We start from the raw sequence: 23150 nt of genomic DNA on the forward strand, positions 1-23150 counted from the left end.
AGTAGGCCGGGGGCAAGTCTTTCTTGTCCTCGCTTGTGGAACTCCCTCCCAGAGGTGGCCTGCCAAAGCCCCTTGCTGGTTGCCTTTAAGGCACGCTGCAAGCCCTGTTTGTTTCAGTTGGCCTATCCTTGTCTGTTTTATGGGCTCCCTCCCTTTGTTTTTACATCTGCTACCCTTTTGTTTTTCCCTTGCCTTAGAGTATTTAGGACTTGAATCTTTTAGGGGTAGGAGAGTCCCTTTAATTCAGTCCATGCAATGTACTTTAACTTGCTATTAGATTTTGTTTCCCATTTTTAATGTGTCATATTTGGTTCTTCATTACAGCACAGAGCTGCCTTATAGTTGGTGCCTTGCAAATGATCAAATAAATAAAGTTTCATTTAGTGAAAGAAGGGTATATCCAGTATCCAAGTACAATTAGACTTGCTTATGGTGAAATTTAGTTTCAAGGGAAATACAAAGAAAGACCAAAACTGATCCAACGCATAGCAACATGCAAATTGTAATTCCAGTCATACTGAACTTCTGTGTACCTCAGTGCTTATTTTTTAAAAAAGTTCCACTATATGTAGCATTTAGATTTTGCTTTATCTAACAGACAAACCACTGATTAGTTTTAGAAATAGATAAGCATTTATATGCTGCTATGGAGACCGATTATGCTGTGAAGTCCAGTATCAGCAAAACAGAAGTCAAAACATGAGCACAATCAGGAAATCTTGAACAGTAGGTGATAAATAATTATTGGGTTCATTGGCCATTTTCAGTGAGTCAAGGGGAAGCGTGTAAATGTAATCCTAGAGTACAATGTATTGTGGGCCTTCCTTCAAATGCTAGGAGTAAGACATGTGTTTTACATTCCACATCAAATGCTTTAACCCCATCACCAGTTTTGTTTACTTTTACCTCCGTAGGTCCGTCACATGAAGAAATAAAAATGGGGAATTAATTATTATTACTTTATCATTTGCATTATGTTAGCACTTAGGAACACCAACCAAGCCTCAGGTACCCATTGTGCTAGACATTGTACAGACAGACAGAAAAAAGTGCTTACAATCTGGTTTGTGATAAGATCAAACAGGTAGATAAGACAAACAAACAAACAAGTGGGGAGAGGAGGAGGAATAGCAAAGCAAGCACTGTTTAAGAAGCAGGGATTTCAGCTCACCAACCTCTTAGACATTGTCATCTGGAAATGCTTTATGGGCTATTGTAATAATTGGCCCTACAGCAGAAGAATGAGTCTGGGTATAATGTCATGCCACTTTCCTGAACTTGGGGAATCCAAGAAGTTACAGATCATCAATCTAAGCAAATCACAATTGTAAAATATTATTTAAAAACAGCACATTGAGAGAAGCCTGGTCCTGCAAAACAGTAAAATTATTAATCACTTGAATAATCCACATTAATCAGTACTGCTTAGTAGCAAAATTATTAATCAACTTGATGATCCAAGCAATCTTCCAAGGAAATGAGTCTACTTGGAATTTAAAAAGTGATAATGAAAAGATACAATGGAGAGAAAAATGACTGAGGAAAGATACAGAAACTCCTCAAAACCAGTTTTAATTCTGTCTTATTGTCACCAAGATGGACATCCTCAATAGGACCAAAAGTGTGTATCCAGATCTTTAGCTCTGAGACTAAGGCTATGTCTACACTGCACTTTTGTTGGTAAAACTTTTATCAGGCAGTCAGGCGTGGAAAAAACACCCCCCTAACCAACAAAAGTTTTACCAACGAAAAGTGCCAGTGTGGACAATATGGAGATGCTCTCCCGCTGACAAAGCTACTGTCACTCATTGGGGAGGTTTTATTTTGCTAGCAGGAGAGCTCTCTCTTGCTGGCAAAGGGTACGTCTACACTACGGGACTATTCCGAATTTGCATAAACTGGTTTTGTAAAACAGATTTTATAAAATCGAGTGCGCGCGGCCACACTAAGTACATTAATTCAGTGGTGTGCGTCCGCGGTCCGAGGCTAGCGTCGATTTCTGGAGCGTTGCACTGTGGGTAGCTATTCCCTAGCTATCCCATAGTTCCCGCAGCCTCCCCCGCCCCTTGCAATTTCCGGGTTGAGATCCCAGTGCCTGATGGGGCAAAAATCATTGTCGCGGGTGGTTCTGGGTAAATGTCAGTCACTCCTTCCTCCGGGAAAGCAACGGCAGACAAGCATTTCGTGGCTTTTTTCCCTGGATTGCCCTGGCAGATGCCATAGCATGGCAATCATGGAGCCTGTTTTGCCTTTTGTGATTGTCACCGTATGTGTGCTAGATGCCGCTGACAGAGGCGATTCAGCAGCGCTACACAGCAGCATGCTTTTGCTTTTGCATGACAGCAGAGATGGTTACCAACCATACTGTACCATCTACCAATCCATAAATTGGTAAAAAGATGATCATGGTTACCAGTCCTTTTGCACTGCGCCATCTGTTGCTGTCATAAGTGCCCCTGGCTGCTCTTAGCCAGGGGCGCAAAAGCCAAAATTGGGAATGACTCCCTGAGTCAATCCCTCCTTTATGGTATCAAAAAACAGAATCAGTCCTGCCTAGAATATGGGCAAGTGTACTAGAGAACCACTGTATCATAGAACCAGAGAGCACAGCTGCTCTGTGTCAGATCCTGCAGGAATGATGAGCTGTATGCTATTCACAAGGGGTGCTCCTGCAACAACCCCACCTGTTGATTCCGTTCTTCCCACAGCCTTCCTGGGCTACCATAGCAGTGTCCCCCCACTTGTGTGATGAAGTAATAAAGAATGCAGGAATAAGACACAGTGACTTGTTAGTGATAAATGAGTGGAAGGCAGCCTCCAGCTGCTATGATAGTCCAGACAGGACATTAAGGAGTGTGGAGGAGAGGAGCCCAGCATCCTGCTGCTAGTCCAGGGGCAATTGAATCTTTTCTTTACACATGAAGGGTGGGGGCTGATGAAGCTCAGCCCCCTGTTGCTATGATGAAGACGGTTATCAACCATACTGCACCATCTACCATGAAAAATTAGGTGCACATGACATTGGGGGACCTGACAGATGCTAGTCGGCATGGTTACCAGTCCTTTTGCACTGCCCCATGTGCCAATAGGCTGATGATGAGGACGGATACCAGCCATATTGTACCATCAGCCATCCATAGCGTGGGGGGAGCAAGGATGTTGGTGTTGAGTGCTGCACCATCGCATCTATCTGCAGCATTCAGTAAAGATAGGGTGACATGTAAAAGAGTCAAGAGAGGATTGTTTTCCCTTTCACTTCTGGGGGTGGGTGGGGGGGTGCGTAAATTGCCTAGCTATGCCCTGACCCACCGCGGACACTGTTTTTGACCCTAGAAGCATTTGGAGCTCAGCCAAGAATGCAAATGCTTTTCAGAGACTGCAGGAACTGTGGGATAGCTTGAGTCCTCCAGTCCATGAGCGTCCATTTGATTCTTTGGCTTTCCGTTACGCTTGTCACGCAGCAGTGCGCTGAGTCCCTGCTATGGCATCTGTCTGGAGATTTTTTAAAAATGATTTTGAATTTCGTCTTCTGTAATGGAGCGCTGATAGAACAGATTTGCCTGCCCTTACAGCGATTACGTCCGCATCGTCCATGCGGGAGCTCTTTCTTTATTTTGATTTTTAACTGCATCACCACACGTGCTGATCGGAGCTCCATGCTGGGCAAACAGGAAATATTCAAAAGTTCGCGGGGCTTTTCCTGTCTACCTGGCCACTGCATCCGAGTTCAGATTGCTGTCCAGAGCGGTCAGTGGTGCACTGTGGGATACCGCCCGGAGGCCAATACCGTCGATCTGCGGCCACACTAACCCCAATCCGATATGGTAATACCGATATTAGCGCTAATCCTCTCGTTAGGGAGGAGTACAGAAACCGGTTTAAAGAGCCCTTTATACCGATATAAAGGGCCTCTTAGTGTGGACGGGTGTGGCGTTAAATCGGTTTTACGCTCCTAAAACCGGTTTAAATGCCTAGTGTAGACCAGGCCAAAGACAGGCTACACGGGAGACCTTACAGCGGCACCTCTGTAAGGCATATAGTGTAGACATAGCCTAAAGCATCCCTTTTTTCCAACCTTGAGAAAAAAGAATCCTCCCAAAAATAAGGCTAAAGATCAAAAGAAAGAAGTCATTTGGGGAAAAAAAACCCCAAACAAAACCAAATGAAACCAAAGAGCCTTGGAAATCTGAGAGGTTATATTCCACATTGGAAACGTACAGTTAGTAAAAACAAAAAATTAAAATTCAACCAAAACAGCACATATTTAATGTACTGGGAGAGAGGGGGAAAATGTCAGGCTATTAAAAGGACCCAAACAGCAACTTCAAGGCAGTGCCAGAAGCCATCTTGTGCCAGCTGATTTAAATGAATAATCTGGGATGTACTGCACAGCTATTTCATTGAAGCAAGGAAAATATTGTGCAGAATAGTAAACAAAATTTAGACTCTGGACCAACATATCTTAAATACTGGAAGGGATAGATAATTGTCTGTGATCCTGCAGTGCTTCATAGACAAGAAAAGAACAACAGACTAACTTGCCTCTGATGAAGACCAAAACCAATTTTTTTATTTTTTTTGGCAGATATATGGATGGATAACTGAAAACTTCTGAACATAAAAAAAATTATAGGATACAGAGACTGGAGTTTAATTAGTAGTTTTGTGTAATCAGTTAATGGCATTTCCACTGTTCAAAATGGAGAGTAACTTTTTCATTCACTTGGAGAAGTGTGTTCCTCTGCTGTCCTAGAACATTCCTGTTTTTGTGACTCAGCAGAGTTGAAACTTTTAGAATTTCAGGAAAAGATGGCAAAAAAATCTGACTAGAAAGGATTTCTATTTTGTAGAGCTGGTTGATGACACAGGCTATTGAGTCCTTACAGAGAATTGTTTGTCTTCTGGTTTTAGATGGCTTTAATTCCTCCAAATTGCTCCTTGAATAATAGGAAAAAGGCAATTTGAATTTCAGTGACAGATTGGACATAACAGGTTGCAACTATTAGGTCTAATTTTACCATACTGAGAAATAAAATTGCCCAAACATAAACATCGATCACTGATGCAGTAAATTAATTTGTACAGAAAAAGTAGTTTAACTGCAGTGCACATTAAACATAGAAAATTTTCAAAATTACTGCTCTCTGAATTAATTTGTACACTTGTTTACTTGTTAAAAGCACGGCGTAACTTCTTTTCTTTTTTTTTTCCTGGTAAGTTCAAATTGTAAAAGGTGAAGGCAATCATACTGATTGTTCAAAATGAACAGGTTCAATTTTCTAAACTATTATAAGCATAACTTAGGTTGTGGTTGCTTCTGAACAGGTTAATAGAATTTCTATAGATTTCTCTGAAATATTGTTTCATGCTAGCAAGGCAAACGTGGCATTTTAATAGGCCTGAATTATGTTTTGTTAAGAATTGGTAGTGTGAAGTAATTAAAAAGTTTTATGATTTGCTTCAGCAATGAGTTTACATTCACATGTGCCCTCAGGCTTATTTAAAGCATGAAAATCTTGCAGACTGCTTCTTAAAAATATTATATCTGTGTCTCCTTCCTTACACTGCCTCCTCCTCCTTCCTCAAAAACTATTTTAAATACTGTACACTGTAATAAAACTTTAATATAACATTTAGAAACTTTACAGTTTCAGCCACTCAGCAAAGTGTCTACCTGCTGAACTTTCTATTTCATTATTGCATTTTTCTTTTAATGTAAGGGAACACACTTTCATTATTCTGGACCTACAGCTATAATTATATTGCTGTTAATCACATGTAATCACAAATTACATATAAGCTTTTTTTAAAAGATTGTCTAAACCACAGTGGAACTTGAGCTGCCACTGTGGTTCATTTTGATGGTATCTGGTGTCTACTATTTTCAAGGACAGTAGTTCGATTCAAATACAGTTCTGATAAGTGGCAGGTTTTCATGTCTTTAATGCCCTGACAAGGGCATCGCTCTCAGGAGAGAGAGGTGAAACCAGTTGGAAAGAGGATTCCTTCTCTTCTCCTTTGTGCTGACACACCAATATAATGGACAATTAATAGAGAACCTTCTCTGCAGGGAAAGTCTTGGGTTCTCACTAAAATAAAAGTGCCCAAGGGGTGTTGAGATACAAAGGGGAAAGGGAAAAATAAAAACAAAGTATTAAACACACAAATAAATGTTTAATAACTGTTCACTTATTGCTTTTTCACTTGAGATTATGGTGAATGATCCGTACAATCAGTATCAGCAGTCTGAACTGCTTTTTAGATCTGGTTCACTGTATTTGACATTAAATGTTACAGAAATCTTTCCATTTTTATCACTATGGCTGTCATTTCAGGGGCAAGCAAGAGGGCTGAGTTCTAGATTTTTCTTTTCTTTGATACTAGTTAAATGGTTAAGTTACAGCTGGGTGCTATAATTGACTAGTTATGTCAGGCGTGGGCAAACCTTTTGGTCTGAGGGCCACATCGGGGTGCGAAACAGTATGGAGGGCTGGGTAGGGAAGGCTGTGCCCCCCAAACAGCCTGGCCCTGCCCCCTATCCAACGCCTTCCACTTCCCGCCCCCTGACTGCCCCCCTCAGAACACCTGACCCATCCAACCCCACCCTGCTTCTTGTCCCCTGATCACACCCTCCCAGGACCCCCCTGCCCCAAACTGCCCCTCCCCCCCCAACAGGCCACCTGGGACTCCCATACCCTATCCAACCCCTCTGTTCCCTGACCCTGGACCGCCCCAGAACCTCTGCCCCATCCAACCACTCCCTGTCCCTGACTGCCCCCCCCCGGGATCCCCTACTCCATCCTGTCACCGCTCTGCGCGTGCTGCCGCCGCCCCCTTCACCATGCCACTCAAAGTGGCAGGAGTGCGCAGCCCCACTGCCCGCATGGTGGCATGGCTGGGGGGGGTGAGGGGAGGAGAGAGGGGGAGGAGCCGGGGGCAAGCCTCCCCAGTGAGGAGCTCAGGGGCCAGGCAGGATGGTCCCGCGGGCCGGATGTGGCCCGCGGGCTATAGTTTGCCCACCTCTGAGTTATGTCATGCTGTTTAGTCACCAGAGCAGGTTATGGAGGGCAAACCTAAATAAACTGCTTCCTTTCCAGATTTTCCAGTCCCAGGACAGACTTGCTGGATGGTCTTCAGATTCTCTTTCAGGGAGGTTATTTTACTGCATCAGTTTACATAAGTCAGATGGTCAGTTTCATTCACTGACGCTTTGTGTTTGTCTTACTGTGCCCTGGTAGTCCAGTTTACTACCCTTGAGTGTCTGTAGCATGCCAGAAAAGTTTTCTCTTTTGCTGTGCGATCTGCTGCTCTGCTCAGATTCTTCCAAAGGAATCCCCCCACATAGGGTCATGTAGGGGAGGAGTCACAGAGGTCAGCTACACATTGCTCACACTTAGGAGTCAACAGGCAAACTACCTTGGGGATTATTACAATGCCTGCCTGTATGCTGTTCCTCTGCACCAGATTTAGTGACGGATGATGATGTGATCATGTGCCTCTGTATCCAAGTAAATAGAGAAAAGACATACAACATTTCCTGAAGTTAGACAAACCAAAGATTAGTCTAAACTGAGAATGGAACAGGTTAACTGATCTTTCTCTACCCTAAGCTTTCATTTGTCTCTAGCAGCACTGAGCTGTCAATATACTGTACAGCTTCTGATAAGTGTGGGTTCTCCTCAGCCTGAAGAGATCTTTCTGATAAGATAAGATGGCCTTAAAAAAGAAAGAGAGAGAGAAAGTACGTTAACTGCTTTGACTGCAAAATACCCCCTGGTAGCCAGAGATAAGACACCTTGAGCTGTTCGGAAGACCTTAGACAGGATGTAAATGAAGCCAATAAAAAAAATCATTTCAAATCCAGCAACTATTCTGCTCAACTCTTCTTTCCAGCCCTGACAGACGAAGGCTTAATTTACTGTATTTCACACCATGCTTCCATTCTAAACTGAGGAAGCTGCAAAGGGTTGTTTTACTTACAGGCTTTTAACAAAGCAAAGATACCGAAATTTCTGGACAGGATTCTATTTCAGACAGTTAATCATGAGTTTCAGCAGGCTTTCCTGAATGGAACTAAATGTTAGAGAAGAAAAATGTTGCCTTTTTAAAAGAATCTCTCCTTCCTATTTAGAATTAAATTAAACCACCCAAACAAACTTTTATAAAAGTACCTTTAAAGATCTTAATTAACTTTACATTTTTTAAATGTAAGAAGTTCAACTGACACTGCATCCCTTACTACTTTACCTATGTGCGCTTCAGTGTTCTGGAACCTGTGAGCATAGCTGATATGATTTCCTTGTATTTACATAAGACAGTGTTAATTTTTGTTCTTATCAGTTTTTGATCTTGCATCCACGTCAGGCTGCTGAGTCAGATCTCATTTACAATGGCTAAGAAGAGTTAGGTCTGGCCAGTAGTTGGATTGGAGATGTCACACCACTCTTGTCCCCACTTGCACTTGCCCTTCACCCATCAACACATGCTCTCATCCGCATGGTTCTTCACCTACAGACTCCAGTCAGGCCCTTTACTTCCTCCTCCCCTCCAGAGAAAAGAGCAGTGGATCCAGCTTGGCCCTCCTTTTCCCTGTTCTTTGTCTCCCAGACATGAATGTGAGCCCCTTCCCACCATACCTCACATTTCAGTGACCTGAAAAAAAAGGTGCATGGATGGTTTTATCTTGCACTGTCTGTAGCTGCTGCTAGAAAATGTACTTGACACCTACTACCTTGCTGTCAATGCACTGCACTAGTGTAAAAATTGAAGTGACTTGTACTGATGCAGCTTACACTGGTTTCAAACCGGACTAAGTTTCGCCAGGACAAGTCACTTTGTACACTAGTTCAGCATGTCTACGCTAAGAGTTAGCACCAGTGCAGCTGTGCTGGGGTAAAACCCCCCAGTGTGGATAAGGACTGCTAACTTGGATGAAAAGTGCCACCCATCCCTGCCATTTAAAGGAATAAGCAGTTGTGTATTGTTTGTTTACTGTGTTTGAGTCTATCATACTGTCAAACAATGTAACTTACCACACTGCTTTTGCTTTATTATCACTATTTGTTAGGGTGACCAGATAGCAAGTAAGGTGAAAAATCGAGACAGGGGGTGGGGGTTGGGGGGGGGGGTAATAGGAGCCTATATAGGAAAAAGCCCCGAATACCAGACTGTCCTTATAAAATGGGGACATCTGGTCACCCTACTACCCTTTCTTTTCTCCTTTAAGAGATCACAGTATGTCTTTTCCAGTTTACTGTTTCTCTTCCTCTCTTATCCCTTTGTCTTTTCCTTGTATTGTTTTTTATCTCCTCCCCTATATTTTGCCCGACTCGCTTCCCCCACATCCAAATGTATCTAGCTCTCAATACCTTACCCTCTTTTCTCACCTTTCCCATCAGTTTGTTCTTCCTGCCCATACCCATCCCTTTGTCCACACACCTGTTCACCACCATGCATCCTATCATACAAAGGACTAGATAACGCATAGCTTAAAGATTGAACATGAGGACTAAACTAAAAGAAGGGAAATGTCCAGAGGAGAAGGCAAGCTTGTGCTTGGTTTTCTACCAAGGTGTTTTCCCTGAAACTTTATCAGGGACTCCATCTCTTGTGTCGGCTCCCTGGTGGTTGGGAGAATGCGTGTGTGACCATGGAGGCTTGTAGGGCAGGTGGAAGGCTGTGCAGATAACTCTGGTCTCCAGCAGAATCTCCAAGTTCTGCACATTTCAGGTGAAGAAAAGGAGCAAACCCTGCTCCCTTCTCCCTCTTCCTCCCCCCCGCCCCAAGCTCTGACTGGAGAATGGGAAGAAAACTCCCTGAGTACAAACATGCAAGACCAGATGTTCTTTTCTTCCGTTTCTTTGTGCTTGGCCAGGAGAGAAGAGGTGAACAAAGATGGGCTCAACCCACTTTTGTACCTGGGTGGCCTCCCCACATTGCTTAGAGCAGACCCATTTTGCCAGCCTGTAGCAGCCATCTGAGAGCCATTACGTGATAGAGAATGTGTTCTGGCTACATCTCCTCTTGCCCTGGATGTGCTTCATATGCTGTCAGCTGCAAAGGTGGCAGCATAAGTGCATTCAACTGATTCTGTGTTGTTGGTGAATTCCTCTTATGTTGGGGCTGGTTTTGCTGCCTTTAAGCACCCTTTTGCAGTTGAATCAGTGACAAAGGGCTGCATTGCAAAGGAGAATCAAGGCATCTGATGAAGTGGGCTGTAGCCCATGAAAGCTTATGCTCAAATAAATTTGTTAGTCTCTAAGGTGCCACAAGTACTCCTGTTCTTTTTGTAGAGTTTCCACTCCCAGTCACAGTGGTAACTAGAGATAGTGAGGCTCAACAAAAGCAGAAAACCTGTGAAATCACTCAAGTCTAATAAAGAATCTGACCCATTTTCTCTCAGTCATTCATAGTTGTCCTTAAGAAACAGTGTCAACACTACTACTAGTAACAAACCATAAAGATTATCTTCCTGCTGCAATTCTGCATGGAAAATGTCGTTCATCATTTGGTTTGTTTTAACACTTGGTGTTAAATTTTATATAAAGATTTCTAAGAGAAAATTAATATATTAAAATGTGTGTGGAGTGGGGTTTTCTCACCGCCCAATATCTTAATCCTTGACATAATTGTTATGGGGATGACTTTTTCTGACCCTAGTTTCAGTGGAGTTGTGCTGGTGGTCTCTGACTCATATTGTACAAACACAGACAACAACAGAAAAAGAAATAAAAACAGAGTGGAAGAAATGAAGTTTTAAACTTTTTTTTTGTTATGTTTAAACTGTAGACAAATGTGTTAGTTGATTGACTTAGTACTTTTTAGTCCGAAATAAAGAGCCCCTGTAAATTAATTGTGTAACATGGGATTCTCAGTTATGGAATGTGGCTTAATAAGCTCTGAGTGCAGGGCCTATCATTAGTTATGTGTTGGGGAAGCACTGAAGAGTGATTCTACCCCAACAATTGAAAATGTCTTCCACCCCATCCTACCCTCCGCCTCCCACCCCGCTGCCTTGCCTTCAAAAACACAAAGGCTTGGTTTCCTTAAATAAATTGGATGGTGACTGTGGTCTCTAGCTAGTTGCACATCAGCTTTTATCGAGGTTAAAAGTAAACTGCTTAAGAATGCACTGTTTTCTCTTTAATTTGGCTGTAGAAGATGGAATTCACTGAGCTCCATCTGTTCAAATGAACCTTAAGTAACAAGCAAGGAAAAACGTTTATGTTCCTTTTCACATACGTAATAGTAATGTGTCTTATGAAGAAGGCATAATGACCTGGAGACTTGGGTTAGCTTAGGAGAGCAGTACAGGAATGTTAGCGACTTACCTGGGCAATAAAGGCATTTTACAAAAAAGATCATTTATGAGGTCTAAGCTGTTGTTTCTGGGATCTGTTTTTCTTATCACAATATTTAAAATGGGGGGGTCACCCCACCAACTGCTGCTGTCAATGTAGAACCCCTTTAAGTGGCTCCCCCCCAGTAACCCAACTGTTAATGCATTTAATTAGTCCTCTAAGAGTACTTTTGAAATATTGATAGATTTTAAAAACATCTGTAAATTATAGATAATTTTTAAAGTTCACATTTCTCTTTTGAATACCCATTACAGAGTATTAGTTTTCAAGTAGTTAAATAAGTTATGAGACAAATGAGTAAGTTTAATGTGGGACCATTGATGTGAAAAAAATAGGGTGGTTGTATTATTAAAGTTGCAGCTTTTCCAGAACTGTTTATATTTCTGGTCAGAATAAATGGAGGAAATTGTGAAATAATGCATATTTTGTTTAAAGTGACTTTAAACTGCAACATTTTCTGACGATCCTATTAAAAGTATAAAAATAGCTTTTTAGACGACTCACACATTATGATACATTTTCTATCATGTTGACACATAACTGGAAGACCTGAGGATAATACTTATGTATACACTGTATACACGTATAATGAATTGTACAATATTGTTTTATATAAGTAATATCTAACCTCTTCATTTAGCATTTTTTTTTCACCGGCATGTTCCCATAAGATTCTTTATCTCATTTTCAAGGTAGCCCTGTAGACAATTAGCAGCAGTAATAATATAAAATCTGCCCAGCACTGAAACATGAAATGGCCATTATAAGTAAACCATACAATATATAATACCCACTCTACTCAAGTAACCGCAAGAAAATGCAGAGATTTAAAACGTCAGAAGTCTATGATCTTCCCAGTTAACTGATCTACCTGGCTGACACTTATTCTTTCCATTTTTAACTTGAATTTTATATTGTAGGGGTCATTCTGAAAATTAGCAAGGGTGTGTGTTTGTGCATGTGTGCGGACACACGTGACACAGCACCTAGCACCATGGGATGTTGGTCTGTGGCTAGGGTAATACATATAAATAATAACACACATGCACATACACATGCCTATATATAATTACATAACATATATATGTGTGTGTGTATCTATATATGTATAAAATAGGATGTATATATGTCCTGTGCTAGGTATACTTGATTTGTCAATATTTTTTAATATTCCCTTCAAAAGTAACCATTGTTGTAAATCTCAGCCCTGTTAAGGAAACCTTGCTATGTAGTACTTGCACATACATCATCATGCTGAGTCCCGTAAGGACAGTTATGTGACCAGTCTGCCGTTACAGTCAACTAGCCCAGGTAGCAAAAATATATCAGCAAGACCAGCGCTTGGGAAGTGTCTGGGCATCTGAAGTATTGTATCTTTCTTGTTGGATGTGTGGCAATCCTGCTTTATTAGTTCTTTTTGGTGAATCCTCACTGCAGGTGAATGAAAGGATTTTTCTTACAGTTATGGCCTAGAATTGGGAGTCAGAAGGTCTGGGTTCTATTTCATCTCAATTACAGATTCCATTTGTGACCTGAGGACAATCACGTAGCTTCTCTGTGCTTCCGTAATCCCACCAGTAAAAATGGGGAGAATCCAGTAATACTTTATATGGGTATTATGAAAATGTATTAATCTTTGTAAACACCTTACAGTTGTGAATCAGAGGCAAACTGGACTTTTAAAATCTTTTTACTCTATTAAAAGGTTCACTGCAGTTTTTTCTAGAAACATTGGTAGCAAAGCTTAGGTTGTTAAAATCATATAGAAAAATAAGGCACAACAGAGCAACTCCTTCTGCCCTGCAGAATATTCCAGCGAAAACTTGTGTATGTCATGCACTTTCCTGGAGACTAACTTTCTGAAGCAGCACTGTTCAGTCAGCAGCACCAGGGATAAGATCACTTTCAAGACTTCACAACTACTGAGGCTGGCACATGAGTGGCTGGCTGCTCGCACCACAGAGGTGCTTTGTACTCTGATGCTTTCCTGCCCCCATGGAATAACTCCTTCTGGTATTACTTCACTTTTCTGTTAGTGAGCACTTTCCCCCAGAAATATGACTGAACAGGTGTTACTCTGCTACTAACTGAGTTTCCAGCTGTCCTCCTCCAACACAGACCAGGCAAAATCTGTTGTTTAGTGCTATTAGGCAGACACGAGAACTATCAAGCCTGAGATGGAGGTCTTCCTTGCAGGATATGGCAGTTTTGTTGCCAGAAGATGGTCAGGAGGGCCTGGCTGGCTAACAAAGACAGTCCTTCAGCTGCTGGGTGTAGTTCCAGTTTTGCATCCCCTTTGGCAGCAGCACAGAGACTGCTGCAGTGTGGCCAGCCAGCAAAACTCGGAAATAAGGACCTCTTTTATTTACTCAGGCTGCTGAATCATGGGCATTTCTGTCTGCTTGGAGAAAAGTCAGGCAGCTCTACTTTCCACTGGAAGTCTCAGGAGTGTTTGGTACTTTCATCTCAGAGTGTTCACACACTTGTTTTAATGTGCTTTATGGAAATGGTGAAACTCAGCGAGTACAGTTGCTGTAGAAAAACATCTGCACTAACTATTCACACACACTTGCATCTTTAAATAGACTTTTAGGCCTTGGAGCTGATTTCCAGCAAAGTTTTTCAGTTGTGAGAGCTAGAGCTCTCTTAAAGTCAGCTAGTGTGAAGTGACTGGTTCCAAAAATTAAAAATTTACATGGACATGTTAAGTGCATCACATTGAAACGCAGAATACTTGCCATAACACAAAAAAGGCATTTACAGTAAGTAGCACTTAGTGAGCACCGAAGGAAAAAAAATACATGTCAATACAGAAAATATAGTTTAAAACTCCAAGAAATACTCTATAGAATACTTAGGGTCGTATTCCGCCTTCCTAAATTTGCACATCTCCCATGGATTTCAGTGGCAGTTGTACATGTGCATCTGAAGATACAGTTTTGTTCAAAGTATTTTATAAAAAGCTTGTTAAACATTTAAAATTAATGTAGTAATGTTGATGTAGTTGAATGTGTAGATGTCTCTAAATTTATGCACGTGGTTATATGCAGAGTAGCAACAAACTACTTATATTTTCTATTAGAGTGATTGTCAAAAAGGGATTTGGGGTCTATTCTCCTATCAGTAGGTGAAATTTACCCTCTCTGCACACAGCCAGATTTGAGTAGGGAATTCCGTGGGGATTGGAGAGGGGAAAATTCACTAGCCTGGCAGCAGGTCTGTTCAGAGTAGCTCTTCTGAGACTGCTGTAGCAGCCCATAGGTTAGAATAGCAGTAGTGTAGTCAAAGGTAAACTGGGATAAACTGAGTTCACCCACTTCTCATTTGGGGAATTTGAGCTTTACTTTAGGTTTATCCACTTCTTTTTTTTTAACCACTGAGCTGCTGCTCTTCCTCACTTCCTATGTATGTTATAGCCATGGAATCTGTGACTCTTTTTTAACTGGCCCCAAACCTCACCAAGGTTACGTCTCCACTACACACCGCTGATGGTGATGTGTAGCATACTTGGAGCTACTTGCTGCAGTGAAAAGCAGGCTGCGTCCACGCTGAGCTGTGGAGCTACGTGTGTCAATGAAAGACACTGGCAGCAGAAAAGCAGTGGGAAAGACTTCAGCATCTCCCCCTGCCAGCATCTTTTGTTGTGGCAGGGAAAGCTGCCTGCATCTTTCCCTGCTGTCGGAGTCGTTTCTGGGAGTGTAGACACAGTGGCCCAGCTTGGGCGAGCAGAGAGCGGTGTAGTGTATGTATTCACATACATACCTACACCCTTCAGGTGTATCTTTACTCGCCTAAGCATGCCTCACTGGATACCCTGCTATTTATGCCCGTGTTGGGGGGCTACGCATATGTGTACACTCCACGTTATCAAAAGACGTGCAGTGTAGACGTAACTCAACTGTGTTGGCCTGTTAAAGGCTGGCACAGAGTCTCCCCTTATGGTGAAAAGCACATGCAGAAGTCTCTACCTCATCCCTTCGTGGTTGGACTCCTTGTGGTCCTTTTCATGCAGCCACACTGCAGCATTTAAGTGGTGTAGAGAGGAGTGTGTGCAGAATTTGTAATCAGGAGCCTTACACTGATGTTATGTGGGGGGATTCCCCATGTGTTGGTAGGCAAATAGCTCCTTTTATCACACTGAAGAAGTAGATTTCCAATTTTAAAATATAATTGCCGAAGTTAGTCTTTGCAAGTCTTAATTTTTTTTAAATGAGATTTCTTTTTTTATGCTGAGGGTTATTGCACTGAATCATTTTGGACTTGATTCATAAAAACACTGCAAAGGAAAGGCTTTTGTCCTTTTATTAACCCCATTCCCATTCCACTTTTTTTACCTTGTATAAAAGCTAAAGGAGCGTTCTCCAAACAAAGGGACTTGGAGGTGGGGGAAGGAGGAGACCACCATTTGCTCCCCACACACATTTACACATTTGCTCCCCACACACATTTACACATTTTTGACCCTGCAGCCTGCTTGACATCCATTTGAGATTTACAAGCTAAAGAGAACGGTTATGTAATAGGTAAAAACAGGCAGACAGTGGCCACAGAAAGAAAGTGATTTAGTACGGTGCCAGTGATAGTGCACTATTTATAACACTTATTGTATATTTCTCCAAACATTTATATGATAATATATCATGCCTGGGTAGGATATACAATTTAATTCTAAATTTGGTTACAAAATATGTAGCCTAGGCAGTTGCAGACGATTTTTCTTTGCTCAGTTGCATGACATAAATTCCTGTTGATCTGCCAGCAGTGTAGTGGTTCATCTGTCAGAAATTTATTTGATTTTTAAAGGACAAAGGGTTTGTGTGTGTGTGTTTATTTTTTTTTAATAAAGCTTCCTGGAAAATTTCACCCAAAATAAAATTGTGACAAAAATGTGTAAATGTGTGGGGGGAGATTAAAAATTGATTTTTTTTGGTCCTGTTTTGCTACCTGCTATAGTTTTTAAGCCAAAACCAGCAATTCAAAAGTGAAGAATGTAGATTTTCACCAAAAGCCTTGTGTGAATGAAACAGCCATTAATGGGACAATTAAAAAACCCCAACTGTCTAGTAATGATTTAGTATCCATCCTGCACAATGAAAAACTTTTTGTTAAATGTTTTAGTAGATGATAGGTTGTTAGTACCTGGAAGGAGTGATGTTTTGAAAGAACACCTTTGTCATCAGTTCAACAAGATGGTAGGTTTGTTTGTTTGTTAGGGCTGTCAAGCGATTAATCACTCTGTTAAACAATAATAGAATACCATTTATTTAAATGTTTTGGATGTTTTCTATATTTTAAAATGTATTGATTTCAATTTCAACACAGAACACAAATTGTACAGTGCTCACTTTAGATTTATTTTTATTACAAATATTTGCACTGTAAAAAACCCCAAAAGAAATAGTATGTTTCAATTCATCTAACACAAATACTATAGTGCAATCTCTTTGTCATGAAAGTTGAACTTACAAATGTAGAATTATGTACAAAAAATAACTGCATTAAAAAATAAAACAATGTAAAACTTTAGAGCCTACAAGTCTACTCAGTCCTACTTCTTGTTCAGCTAATCACTCAGATAAACAAATTTGTTTGCATTTGCAGGAGATAATGCTGCCTGCTTCTTGTTTAAAATGTCACCTGAAAGAGAGAACTGGCATTCGCATGGCACTTTTGTAACTGGCATTGCAAGGTATTGACGAGCCAGATATGCTAAACATTCGTACACCCCTTCATGATTCGGCCAGCAATCCAGAGGACATGCTTCCATGCTGATGACACTCATTAAAAAAATAATGTGTTATTAAATTTGTGACTGAACTCCTTGGGGGAGAATTGTATGTCTCCTCCTCTGTTTTACTGGCATTCTGCCATATATTTCATGTTATAGTAGTCTCGTATGATGACTCAGCACACGATCTCCTAGTGATTATTGAACTCCTAGTGACTATTGAAAGCAATCTAGGGGATTTTAATAGGATATTTTAAGAAAATGACATTATGTTATGTTGGGAAAAAAAATCTCCCGGAATAGCTTCAATCAGAGTTGGCATCCCTACATGTAAATATCTCATGATGCCGGCTACAACAGTGCTATGTGAATGCCTGAACTCGCTTTCAGGTGACATTGTAAACAAGAAGCGGGCAGATGTAACCAAACTTGTTTGAGCGATTGGCTGAACAAGAAGTAAGACTTTATGGACTTGTTGGCTCTAAAGTTTTACATTGTTTTGTTTTTGAGTGCAGTTATGTAACAAACAAAATCTACATTTGTAAATTGCACTTTCACGATAAAGATTGCACTACAATACTTGTCTGAGGTGAATTGCAAAATACTATTTCTTTTGTTTATCATTTTATAGTGCAAATATTTGTAATAAAAATAATAATATAAGGTGAGCACAGTATACTTTGCATTCTGTATTGTAATAGAAATCAATGTATTTGAAAATGTAAAAAAACATCCAAAAATTTCATTTTCAATACATTTTAATTGGTATTCTATTATTTAATAGTGCGATTAAAACTGCAATTAATCACGATTAGTTGTTTTAATCGTGATTCATTTTTTGAGTTAATTGCGTAAGTTAACTGTGATTAATCGACAGCCCTACTTATTTGTTTAAATGTCTTTTCCATAGGCCAACTGGATATTGTGTGTGTGCGTGTTTGTAATGTGTAGGTAATTAAAACCTCTCTTTCAAAGTAATAAACAAGAGGATACAAAATGCAGTTTTCAACTTATATTGAAAAGCATTGTTGGAATGGGCAGGGTTCCAGGATTGGTGTTTGGTTGTTTTCTCAGAGTTAGATGGTTGCCATCTGGCATTGATAGTGAGATGGCATTGTCATCAGTTTCTAGAGGCAGGAAAGGAATGAATCCTCATCTGTTTCCTGTGGATAAGCAGGAGGCTGATAATCTAGTAAAATCTTGTTACCTTAAAGAAAGCAGGCTTGGAATTTGTTTACATGATATAAGCCAACTCTAACTTTCATGTTAATATGATAAGTTTCTTTGTTAGAGGGCTATAAATGTTAAGAAACTTAGCATTTGTTGAAAAATATCTTAAGAAAAATACCTTCCCCCTGTGTTTATTCAGTCATTTTCTATAGTATTATCTTAATCAACTTTGTTTTTAAAAGGAAATAAGACAACGATGTTGCCCCTGGAAGGGAATAAAGAATTATTTGTTTTAGATGGGACTGCCGGGCATTTTGCATTTTTTTAAGAAGTTTTTATACTAAGAGAAATGCCATCATTAAACCACAGTATTTGTTTGTTTAAAAGGAAGGCTGCAAAAATCCCAGCTAGCACCTGCTAAACACTTAGTTAAAACTCATCTGGTCCAGAAGTGAAGTAATATCATAGATAACTAGTTTAGTTTAATAGCTGGCTTGTGTTTTGTTTGTCGTTTCTTTGTTACTCATAAATCTTTCAGTTTTTACCATAACCATGTATCATTTTTTCCTGTTTCCAGTTTTTCACAAGTTGCTTTGTCTATGATCACCTAAAAGTACTGGTTCTGTTTAACTAAGGAAGTTTTGCTGGCTGAGATTTTTGCAAAAAGGAAGAAATGGTGGGCAACCTCTTGAACTTTAGAAACAAAATACACTGTTGGGAACTGGCTCTTGTGAAACTTTCTCATTTTCCTTGATCCCAGCTGACTTAGTATAATAATATTTGTTAGTTTGTTTTGAACATTTAATAATCCATTTGCTGGTTTGAGGTTACCAATGATAGTTATTGAAGAGATCATGGCTGCATTTTTTTTTAGAGAAGACATCATTTTTATTATGGTTTTTGTCCATTTCCTTCCTTCCTTGTAATTTTTTAAATATTATTTTGTTGACAGCACCAATGTCTATATCAATAATAACCCTTAAAAATTTCTGTTTTCAGAACCAACTTTAAGGGGGAAAAATAGAGGAAAAGCACAGGGAATTTTTATTAAATACTAGGCATGTGGGTTGACTGCATTAATTTTAAATAATTTCTGTAATATTTCCTCCTTTCATTGACTCTTCAGATGCTCACATAATATGCAAATCATTTTACAATGGATACAAAAGAAACATTAAATATATTAAAATCTGCATTTTAATAAAGTTGTCAATGTATAATATATATCCTGCAACTAAGAGAGGATGATAAAAAAGCAATAAAAGGGTAATATGGGCACAGAAGTATTTAATAACTTTTCATATTTTACAGTTTGATAAAAATAAATGTGGGATAAAAGCTGTTGGAGCTGAAAAGTATCTCGTTCCAAGTTTAGTACATTGCATATTTGTTTCAGCCATTTGCATGTTTATACACACTTAGTGTATTCTTTGAACCCCAGGGGAATAAGCATATGTGCACTTTTTTTTTCTCATTCCAGATGGTGTGGATATTGAGGATGACCCCACTTGCTCATGGCCAGCTTCATCGCCTTCCAGCAAAGACCAGACTTCACCAAGCCATGGAGAAGGTTGTGATTTTGGTGAGGAAGAGGGTGGCCCAGGATTGCCTTATCCATGCCAGTTCTGTGACAAGTCGTTCAGTCGGCTCAGCTACTTAAAGCATCACGAGCAAAGTCACAGCGACAAGCTCCCTTTCAAATGCACATATTGTAGTCGCCTCTTTAAACATAAGCGGAGCAGAGATCGCCATATAAAACTTCACACGGGAGACAAGAAGTATCACTGCAGTGAATGTGATGCAGCATTTTCAAGGAGTGATCACCTTAAAATTCACTTAAAGACTCATACATCCAACAAGCCATATAAATGTGCCATTTGTAGACGTGGATTCCTTTCGTCTAGTTCACTGCATGGTCACATGCAGGTTCATGAGAGAAACAAGGATGGTTCTCAGTCTGCCTCCAGGATGGAGGAGTGGAAAATGAAAGACACTCAGAAATGCAGTCAGTGTGAAGAAGGCTTTGATTTCCCTGAAGATCTTCAGAAACACATAGCAGAATGCCACCCTGAGTGTTCCCCTAATGAAGACAGGGCTGCTCTTCAATGTGTTTATTGCCATGAACTCTTTGTAGAGGAAAGTTCTCTTGTAAATCACATGGAGCAGGCTCATAATGGTGAAAAGAAGAATTCATGCAGCATTTGCTCAGAGAACTTCCATACCGTGGAAGAACTGTACAGCCACATGGATAGTCACCAGCAACCCGAATCATGCAATCATAGCAACAGCCCTTCTTTGGTAACTGTTGGCTACACCTCAGTATCCAGCACCACTCCAGATTCAAACCTCTCGGTGGACAGTTCAACAATGGTAGAAACAGCTCCGCCAATAACAAAGGGTCGTGGAAGAAAGCGGGCAGCCCAACAAGTACCAGATATCACTGGTCCTTCAAATAAGCAAGCAAAAGTTACCTATAGCTGCATTTATTGCAACAAACAGTTATTTTCAAGCCTTGCAGTTCTGCAGATACACCTGAAAACTATGCATTTAGATAAACCTGAACAAGCGCATATCTGTCAGTATTGTTTGGAGGTGTTACCTTCACTTTATAATCTGAATGAACATCTTAAGCAAGTCCATGAAGCTCCAGACCCAGCACTGATTGTTTCTACCATGCCTGCCATGGTCTACCAGTGCAACTTCTGCTCTGAAGTATTTAATGACCTCAACACTCTTCAGGAACATATCCGATGTTCTCATGGGTTTGCAAACCCTGCTGCTAAAGACAGTAATGCATTCTTTTGTCCCCATTGCTACATGGGATTTCTTACTGATTCTTCTTTGGAAGAGCATATTAGACAAGTCCATTGTGATCTTAGCAGTTCCCGTTTTGGTTCCCCTGTACTTGGAACCCCAAAAGATCCAGTTGTAGAAGTATATTCCTGTTCCTACTGTACTAATTCTCCAATATTTAACAGTGTCCTTAAATTGAACAAGCATATCAAGGAGAACCATAAGAACATTCCTTTGGCATTGAATTACATCCACAATGGAAAGAAATCTAGAGCCTTGAGCCCCTTATCTCCTGTAACTATAGAGCAAACTTCTTTAAAGATGATGCAAGCTGTAGGTGGCGCTCCTCCACGTCCTGCAGGTGAATATGTCTGTAATCAATGTGGTGCTAAGTATACATCTCTCGATGGTTTTCAGACTCACTTAAAAACCCACCTTGACACTGTCCTGCCAAAACTGACCTGCCCTCAGTGCAACAAGGAGTTTCCAAACCAAGAGTCACTGCTGAAGCATGTTACAATTCATTTCATGATAACCTCTACATACTATATCTGTGAAAGCTGTGACAAGCAGTTCACTTCAGTGGATGACTTGCAAAAACACCTGCTTGACATGCATACATTTGTATTCTTCCGCTGCACCTTGTGTCAAGAGGTTTTTGACTCCAAAGTCTCCATTCAACTACACCTGGCTGTGAAGCACAGCAATGAAAAGAAGGTATACAGGTGCACATCTTGTAACTGGGACTTCCGTAATGAAACTGACCTACAGCTTCATGTTAAACACAATCACCTGGAGAACCAGGGGAAAGTGCACAAGTGCATTTTCTGTGGCGAGTCGTTCGGTACAGAGGTGGAGCTTCAGTGCCACATTACTACACATAGCAAAAAATACAACTGCAAATTCTGCAGCAAAGCTTTTCATGCTATTATATTGCTAGAGAAACACTTGAGGGAAAAACATTGTGTTTTTGAAACTAAAACTCCAAACTGTGGCACAAATGGCGCATCGGAGCAAGTTCAGAAAGAAGAAGTGGAGCTTCAGACCTTGTTGACAAATAGCCAGGAGTCACATAATAGCCATGATGGCAGTGAAGAAGACGTTGATACATCTGAGCCCATGTACGGTTGTGACATTTGTGGAGCAGCATATACAATGGAAACACTCCTGCAGAATCATCAGCTTCGAGACCACAACATCCGACCTGGAGAAAGTGCTATAGTTAAGAAGAAGGCAGAGCTGATTAAAGGGAATTACAAGTGTAATGTGTGTTCTCGAACATTCTTCTCTGAAAATGGGCTCCGTGAACATATGCAGACACACTTGGGACCAGTGAAACATTATATGTGCCCAATTTGTGGTGAGCGGTTTCCATCTCTTCTGACTCTTACTGAACATAAAGTCACGCATAGTAAGAGCCTGGACACTGGAAACTGCAGAATTTGCAAAATGCCTCTACAGAGTGAGGAGGATTTTTTAGAGCATTGCCAAATGCACCCTGATTTGAGAAATTCCTTAACAGGATTCCGCTGTGTGGTATGCATGCAAACAGTGACCTCTACCTTGGAACTGAAAATCCATGGGACATTTCACATGCAAAAAACAGGAAATGGCTCTGCAGTGCAGTCCACAGGGCGTGCACAGCATCTTCAGAAACTGTACAAATGTGCTTCTTGCCTGAAGGAATTCCGCTCAAAACAGGATTTAGTGAAACTTGACATCAATGGTCTGCCATATGGTCTGTGCGCTGTCTGTGTTAATCTCAGTAAAAGTGGTAGTCCAAGTGTCAACATCCCTTCAAGCAGTAACAGACAAGGCTTGGGTCAAAATGAGAACTTGAGTTCCATTGAGAACAAAAACAAGGCAGGGGGACTGAAGACTCGCTGTTCTAGTTGCAATGTTAAATTTGAATCCGAAAGTGAACTCCAGAATCATATCCAGTCAATCCACAGAGAGCTTGTTCCAGACAGCAACAGTACACAGCTGAAAACACCACAAGTATCTCCAATGCCCAGAATCAGCCCTTCTCAATCTGATGAGGTAAACCTTTTTCTTTTGCTGTTGCTGCTTTTCACCTTTTTGATAAAACTCCCCCATTT

At 40.6% G+C, this 23150-nt stretch overlaps 1 protein-coding gene across 7 annotated transcripts in view; it reads left to right on the forward strand.

Moving 5' to 3' along the window:
- ZNF521 (zinc finger protein 521) overlaps positions 1 to 23150 on the forward strand; it is a 266677-nt gene that overhangs the window by 91242 nt on the left and 152285 nt on the right. For all 7 annotated transcript variants that reach the window (XM_045005464.1, XM_045005461.1, XM_045005462.1 and 4 more), the window contains one exon: positions 19739 to 23091. In XM_045005464.1, coding sequence (XP_044861399.1) covers positions 19739 to 23091 — 3353 coding nt within the window. The remainder of the gene's footprint in view (positions 1 to 19738; positions 23092 to 23150) is intronic.

Source organism: Mauremys mutica, chromosome 2 (assembly GCF_020497125.1).
Source record: "Mauremys mutica isolate MM-2020 ecotype Southern chromosome 2, ASM2049712v1, whole genome shotgun sequence".
NCBI classification, from domain to species: Eukaryota; Metazoa; Chordata; order Testudines; family Geoemydidae; genus Mauremys; species Mauremys mutica.